The sequence below is a fragment of the Tupaia chinensis genome, unplaced genomic scaffold (assembly GCF_000334495.1).
Source record: "Tupaia chinensis unplaced genomic scaffold, TupChi_1.0 Scaffold143602_1, whole genome shotgun sequence".
NCBI lineage: Eukaryota > Metazoa > Chordata > Mammalia > Scandentia > Tupaiidae > Tupaia > Tupaia belangeri.
The window spans coordinates 954,240-962,179 of NW_006203448.1; the positions used below are offsets into that span (position 1 = coordinate 954,240).

The 7,940-nt window shown below is 53.1% G+C and overlaps 1 protein-coding gene and 1 pseudogene across 3 annotated transcripts in view; one reads left to right on the forward strand and one right to left on the reverse strand.

Moving 5' to 3' along the window:
• RALGDS (ral guanine nucleotide dissociation stimulator) overlaps positions 1–4,215 on the forward strand; it is a 49,301-nt gene extending 45,086 nt beyond the window's left edge. For all 3 annotated transcript variants that reach the window (XM_027766619.1, XM_006164298.3, XM_006164297.2), the window contains 3 exons: positions 85–327; positions 1,109–1,223; positions 3,160–4,215. In XM_027766619.1, coding sequence (XP_027622420.1) covers positions 85–327; positions 1,109–1,223; positions 3,160–3,335 — 534 coding nt within the window. In that variant the 3' untranslated portion in view covers positions 3,336–4,215. The remainder of the gene's footprint in view (positions 1–84; positions 328–1,108; positions 1,224–3,159) is intronic.
• On the reverse strand, positions 1,230–3,150 carry LOC102479277 (60S ribosomal protein L28 pseudogene; annotated as a pseudogene).
• Positions 4,216–7,940: the final 3,725 nt, after the last annotated feature.

The window sequence follows — 7,940 nt, forward strand, 5'->3', positions numbered from 1 at the left end:
ATTGGGGGGGGCCCCAGAGACTGCCTGCCAGCCTGGGGAGCCCCGTCGGGTCCAGGGTGCCTGCTGACCTGGCTGTCCCCACAGTTCTGGGAGTCGACCTCCCAGTCGTCCCCGGAGACTTCTGGCATCAGCTCAGCATCTAGCAGCACCTCATCCTCGTCGGCCTCCACCACGCCCGTGGCCACCATGCGGACCCACAAGCGCTCCGTCTCTGGGGTCTGCAACTACAGCTGCTCACTGCCCCTGTACAACCAGCAGGTGGGCGACTGCTGCATTGTGCGCGTCAGCCTGGATGTGGACAACGGCAACATGTACAAGAGCATCCTGGTGAGTGGGCGCAAGTGCAGCCGGCACTGGCCAGCCAGGTGCAGAAACGGCGTAGGAATGTGGCCCGCGCAGAGCGGGGGAGGCAGGGAAGGGGCAGGGCTGGGCTCCGGGTTGGGGTGCGCCAGGCCCAGTTGCACTCGAGGACTTGGACTTTCTCCCGGAGGGAGGCTGGGGCTGCTGGAGGCCAGGGCAGAGGAGGGGCTGGTGCTGGGGGAGGCAGGGAGGTGAGCTGGAGGCTGCAGTTGGAGTTCAGACCTGAAGCGTAGGCCACAGCAGCCTGATGACGGGAGGAAGCCGTGGCAGGAGTCTGGGCAGACCTGAAGATGGGGCTGGTGGGATTTGCTGCAGAATGTGGATGTGGAAGAGGAACGGCTCAGGGCCTAGCTAGCCAGAGATCCAGCTGCACTGACCATTGCAGCCTCCAGCCCAGCACAGGCCTGGCATGGAGGGGGCGTGCGGCACCCAGCCAGCCCTTCTACCTCCTGGGCTAGACAGCGTCCACTCCTGCACTCGTTAATACTGTGTTCTGGAGGGACAGCACGAGGGGCAGCAGCCCCAGGCCAGACCGCTTCCCGAGTCTGTGTGGAGGTGGCAGACACCATAGGAGAACAGTGTAGGGCAGCTGGGAGGCCCCTCCTCACTGTATGGAAGCTGCCCTGGGGAGAGGAGAGCATGCTGGGCGCCTGGGGCCCACACCCCGCCAGAGGCCACGTGCCCGAGCTCAGCGCTGAGGTGGTGCCGAGGGATACTTGTCATGATGGCCTGCCTGTCCCCACCGCAGGTGACCAGCCAAGATAAGGCTCCAGCGGTCATCCGCAAGGCCTTGGACAAACACAATCTGGATGAGGATGAGCCGGAGGACTACGAGCTGGTGCAGGTCATCTCGGATGAGCGGAGTGAGTTGGAGGGTTGGGCACACAGGCCGTGAGGAAGGACTGAGGCCAGCATCATTCCCAGCCCTGGGCCGAGGCTTTGGCCCTGGAAGGGACTGCAGCGGGGTAGCAGGGGTCCCTGTGGCCCTGGGTACCCTAGTGTCTCCTCTCTGTCCCCAGGGCTGCCAACCCTCCATCCGGTGCCTTTCTGTGGTGTGACAGGCAGCTCAGAGCTGAATTGTCCCCCTGAGTGGTGAGGACAAAGCTTTCTCAGTGGGGCCAGGTGACCGGTCAGAAGGGACTTTGGCTAAGAGGAAGATGGGTGCTTCAGAAAGAATCGTGCCTGCCTGGCTGAGACGCCACGTGTTGGGAGCCAGGAGCGTGTGACCGAGAGCACAGGCCGCTGGGAGCCAGCTCAGCATTCCAGAAACTGGGAAAGGGAGGGGGGAATGGCAAAGGTGTGAACCCTGGCTGCGTTTTTTAAGTTCTCTCATCCCTGAAATGGAAGGGAAAGCAGCCGGGCTCGTTCCCAGACCCGCAGGGGCACATGCTGTCTCCATGCGCAGCATGCCAGCCGGGGTTGTCCTTTCCAGCCAGCCAAGCGCCGTTCAAGCCTGTGGCCAGGACAGTCAGCAGCCCTCCCACCCCTCCTGTGAGGGAGCGGCCTCCTCGCCCTCCTGCAGCTCCTGTGCTATTTCGGTTAGGCGAGCGGGGAAGGTGGGACCCCTGTCCTACCCAAAGGAGGACCATGCGCAGCGAAGGACCTAGGCTCAGAGCCACTGGCTGATTGCAGCACAAGGGCCAGCGAGACCAGTGAGAAGTGGGAGCTGAGAGGAGGTGCCTGCTGGGTTCTCAGTGCCCACGGGGTGGTGGAGGCCTTTCTGGAACCAGGCACAGGGGACCTGGCCGAGGCCTGCCCCGTTTGGGTTCTTGAAGACTGTCCTAAGTGGGCAGGACTCGGGGGAGGTCTGGATTCTAGAGTGTCGATCCAGCCGGAGGTCCCCACTGGCAGAGGCAGCAGTGTCGGGGATGGGCGAGCCATTGCCATGGCCGGGCTGGGGAGTTCGGAGTCCAAGCCCCTCCCCTTTTCTTTTTTAGACCCACCTCCCCACCCCCCAATGAAGAGAAGCTGCTCTTTATTGCTCAGGGGCTGGCAGGGCTCAGGAGCTCTTGGTGGGGTGGGTCTGCTTCCTCTTCACCCTCCCGGCTTCGGGCTGTGCAGGATGTGGCTGGCTCTGGGATGGCAGCCACGCACAGGTCCGGGCGGTACTTGTTCTTGTGGCTCATGTGCTGGATGCTGCCGAGGGTGGCCCAGGCGTTCTTGTAGCTGGTGGTCCACAGGTAGGAGGTGGCCGGCTTCCGCTGGCCAGACCACCACGCCTTTGCCTTTGGCCACCGGCTGCATGCCCACAGTGTGGCGCGGGTCAGCCCGTTGTAGCGGAAGGAGCTGCGTACCTCCTGGTTGCAGGGCTCGGTGCTGTAGGTCTGCTTGTTCCTCTTGATCAGGAAGCTGGAGCAGTTCCGCACGACTGCACTGTAGGTGTGCGGACACGGTGAATCCTGTCGCCGCGGCGGCCGGAGACGGAAAGAACCTTTTAGATTTTTATTGTAGGGCACGTGCATTGTCAGAGAGCAGAGAGCGAAGTCTCGCTCCGGGAGATGGGTGCACACACCCTGCGTGTTTTTCAAGCCTCTGGGTCCGAGACCGTAACCGTGGAGCGGGCCGCGTGGTCCAGCACCTTAACCACCACCCTAACGGCCCCGAACCCCTTTGTAAACCAGAGCCATTAGGTTTTGCTAGGACCTCAGCAGGGTCATGAGAGGGGCTCTCGGTGGTCCCAGAGTTGGACTGGGGTTGTCTCAGGACCGTAGCTCAGCCCTGACCTTGGTGGGGTGCTCAGTGTTGGGGTGGCCCCCCGGGGACCCCATGAGCTGAAGACCCTCTTCCCTGGCCCCACAGAGCTGAAGATCCCTGAGAATGCCAACGTGTTCTACGCCATGAACTCGACTGCTAACTACGACTTCGTCCTGCGGAAGCGGACCTTTGCTAAGGGGCTGAAAGTCAAGCATGGGGCCAGCTCAACCCTCCCTCGCATGAAGCAGAAAGGACTCAAAATTGCCAAGGGCATCTTTTGAGGACACCCGAAGGCCTACTGGCTGGGCAGCTCGACACTTACAGACTGGCTGGGCCGGGCCGGCCGCGACCTCTGCCCACCTGCCAGCCCGGGCCACCCAGCCTCATTCGTCCCGAGCCTCTCCTCCGCTGGGATTGACGCCTGCCGTTGAGCGGGCTGACCCGGCCCCGCGCACCACTTGCTGCCTTAGGTGCCTCGTGCTCTCTGGACCCAGAGGACCAGCCGACTTGCCAAGGAGCACTGCCAACGGGCTGGGTGCTCTGCCTGCCTGCCCTGGGCACTGCCCTGTGTACACCTCCCTGGCACCTTCCCAGGTGTGGGCTACTGCCACCCGTGTCCTCTGGCACCAGAGCGCCCACCCAGCCACTGGGTCCAACTACTGCAATTCTCTCCTCGCCCATGGGCGCCGGTCTGTGACCTGCGTGGGGTCCCAGCCCCTCTTCCCACCACGCTAGCCTTTCTCGGGCTGCACCAAAGATTCCATCAGGACCAGCCAAGGGGGTCGCCCACTTTCCAGCCTCCACCAGAGCGGGGGGCCTCCTGGACCGTGCTCCGCCCAGCGAGTGAGGATTGAGCCCATGATGTCAGATCTCGTAGGTGCCATCTGCATCCTGGGCTTCACAAGACCGCAAGAGACGGGTTGGGGAGGAGGGCCTGGGGGATGGGGAGGGCCATTGAATATTTGTATAAAAAGGAAAAAAAGTTTACTGATTGGGGAGGGGCAATATTTATTTGTTGTAAATAGCAAATGCTAGACTTGAATATTATATTAAAATCCTGTTTCTACTACAACCTAGTTGTGGTTTGGTTCATTTCTCGTGTTAATTTAAATGAGATAGAGCCTGTCACATTTCATTTTCAAATAAAAATATCTTGTAGAATTTTTCTTTCTTCTTTTCTTTTAGAGAGATTTTCTCTATACGGTACATGTGCTTGCCAGAGAGACAGAAAGTGAGCAGTCCCCCGGGGAGGCCATCTCAGTCTCTTCTCCCCACTCTCCTCTCGGGATTTTGGGCACAGATGCACATGCACCTGGCGTGAGCGTCAGGCTTGGGTCCAGGACTTACACCATACCTGGCCGTGGGGGAGTCCATTACACCATCTGCTGGTCTCAAAATCTTGTAGAATTTGCAGTTCTCAAGAAATTACAGGGCCCAGACCTGTAGCCTAGTGGTTATGGAAGCTGGATTCCACATCGCTGACCACCATTCAAATCCTGCCTCCAGTAGCTTGAGAAACACGGCAAGCCTGTGTGCCTGCATGCCCCGAACCCTGAGAGGGTGGAGAAACGGAGAAGGGGTTGAGTAATGACTGCCCCACTGAGGCTTTCCTCCCCCTCTGTCCCCCCGTCACTTTCTGATGAGCACACTTGCCCTCTAGCAGTTGAAAAAAAGATATTTTTTTCATTACAAAGCACACAAGGAAAATATGGCTCACTCACAGGGAAAAAACAGGATTTTATAGAAGCTATCCCAGCAGGAGCCCAGACAATGAAATTACTAGTCAAAAATGTTAAGTCACCTGTCTTAAATATGTTCAATGAACTAAAGGAAACCATAGCCAAAAAACATAAGGAAAATTAGGGGACCAGCAGTTGGCGTAATGGCTATGTCGCTGGACTCCCACGTAGTCAACCACGGTTCAAGTCCTGGACCCGGTGGCTTAAACTCACACCGGGCGCATGTGCATATGTGCCCAAGATCCCAAGAAGAGAATGGAGGAGAAGGGATTGCGACGTGGCCATCCCCCCAGGGGGTGATTTCTCGCTGTGTCTCTCTGTCTCTCTCTGTCTGGCGAGCGCATGTGCCCTATAGCAAAAACCTCTCCCCCCAAAAAATAAATAAATAAAAGTAAGGAAAATTAGGAGAATGATGTAAGAACAAATGGGAAATTTAACAAGGAGATAGAACTTATAAGAAGAAACTGAGTAAAAATTCTGGGGCCTGAAAAGTATGAGTGAAATGGGAACCAGCAGTTAGTGTAATGGCTATGTCGCTGGACTCCCACATAGTTGACTGCAGTTCGCGTCCCGGACCCAGTGGCTTAAAACTCACGCTGGGTACATGTGCGCACGTGCCCCAGATCCCGAGAGGAGAATGGAGGAGAAGGGATTGCGGCGTGACCATCCCCCCTGGGGGGTGATTTCTCGCTTTCTGTCTCTATGTCTCTGTCTGTCTGTCTGGCGAGCGCACACGCCCTATAGAGAAAAGTATGAGTGAAATGACAAAGCCCACTGGAGAGTTCAGCAGCAGATTTGAACACAGAAGGACTTGAACATCAGCCAGTTGAAATTCTGTCTGAGGAACAGAAATTTAAAATGAACAAAACTGGAGGTCCCTGTGGGATGCTAAAATGTACCAGCACTACACATAGTGGGAGTTCCAGAAGAAAACAGAAGATTATTTGAAGGGGCAAATGTTCAAAAACCTGTCTAATCAGGGCCAGCAGGTGGTGTGGTGGTTAAGGGCGCTAGGCTCCCACATGGCTGACTGTGGTTCAAGTCCTGGACCTTAAAGCTTGCTTTCTCACTCCCCCACCTTTTCACACTCTGTCCCTCTCTGGTCAAATTAAAATTAAAAAATTAAAAAACTTGTCAAACCTAATTAAAGATGTAAATCTAAACACCCAAAAAGCTCAGTGTACTTCAAGTGGGGTACACCAGGAGAGCCACACCAAAGCACATTGGAGTCCAGATCGTCAAAAGACAGAAAATCTTGAAAGCAGCAAGAAAGAAGTCATTCATTACGTGGAGGCGATCTTGAACAATGCCAAGAGCTGGTTTCTCACCAGAAACCATGTCGTCGTGGACCGGCCCATGGCCTAGTGTTTAAAGGTACTGGACCCCACCTGACTGGCCACATAGTCTGAGTCCTGGCCCTGGTCGCTTGAAGAATACTCCAGGTGCCTGTGCGTGTGCATGCATGCCCAAAATAGTGACGGGGTGGGGAAGGGGTTGTGCCATGGCCTTGCCCCACTGGGGGATGCTTTCTCCCTGTCTGGCAAGTGCACACACCCTCAACCAAATTAAAAGAAAAATGAGGAAAGAAATGACCACTAGAGGCAGTAGGATAGCGTTTAAAGTGCTAAAAGAAAAAGCAAAACGAATGAATGAATACATAAAAGTAAATCTTTAAGAAAAAAAAAAAGGATCAGCAGGTGTTGTGGTTATTGAGGCACTGGGCACTCCACATGGCCACCTGCAGTTTGAGTCCCGGACCAGACGGCTTTGTTCTCACTTTCCCTCTCCCCCTCTCTCTCTCTGTGTCTTTTGAAAATAAAAATGAATGAATAAATAAAATTAATTCTTTTTTTTTTTTTTTTTTAATAAAAACATCCTTTAAGGTTGAAGGGGAAACTAAGACATTCCCAGATAAACAAGAGAAATGCTAAATGGAGTCCTTCAGGCCGACATGAAAGGACCCTGGGCAGTAATGCAAAGCCACATGGAAGCCAAAAGAACATTTGAGTATCTGACAAGTACTGGGAGAGCCGGGATCGCTATACTTCTGGTTTGTAGCACCTCTTTTTCTCCTGTATTATTTTAAAGTAAAATTCATAGAACTAGTTATCAATCCCTCCATAAGGTGGGAGGCATGGAGATGTGTAAGAGCAGGGTTTGTATACTACAGGAACGAAATTGGTGTCATTCAGACTGGGTTATTAGAGGTTCAAGCTGTTAATCACAATCCTAAAGGTAATCACTGAGGAAGGAACTATAATAAAAAGTATACAGAAAAAGAAAGAAGCAGGTAAGCAAAATAATGCATGACTAAAACATTGTAAATCCATAAAAACGCATTTTGTCTGAATTGAGGAACTAGAAGCACATCCGGATGTACAGAAAACAAATAGCTAAATGGCAAAGAACTTTCAGTAATTACTATAAGTATACATGGGTTAAACTCTCAAATGGCAGAAATTTATAAAAAAAAAAAAGAACACTATGCTGTTCAAAGAGACTCACTTTGAATATAAGGATATAAAAAGGTCGAAAGGATGAAAAATATGCTGTGATCGAGAATAATTTATCTGATGAAATATATTTTAAATTAAAAAGTAACAAGGGACAAATTAAGGTCAGTATATATTGATAAAAAGCTCAAGTTACAAAGACAAGTAGTAAACACGTACACACTTAATACCATCCCCTATGAAGCAAAAACTGCCATTATTAAAGGGAGAAAAACACAGTTGGAGACTTCAAAACTTCACCTTTGACAGTGGATAGAAGGACCTAGAAGAAGAGCTATGGGGAACAGAGGGCTTGGGCAACACTGCAGATCAGTTAGATCTGGCAGACTTACAGAGCACACAGACCAACCAGAGGAGAGTACACGTTTTTTGTACAAGTGTTTTTTCTTTCATTCTTTTTTTTTTTTTTTAAGTCTTTATGTTCTTTTTTGTTTTGTTTTTGGTTTTTTTTTTTTTTTTTTTAGAGGTTTTTGCTATAGGGTACGTGTGGTGTGCGCCAGACAGAGAGACATAGAGACAGAAAGCGAGAAATCACCCCCCAGGGGGGATGGTCACACCGCAATCCCTTCTCCTCCATTCTCCTCTCCGGATCTTGGGCACGCATGCACACGTGCCCAGCGTGAGTTTTAAGCCA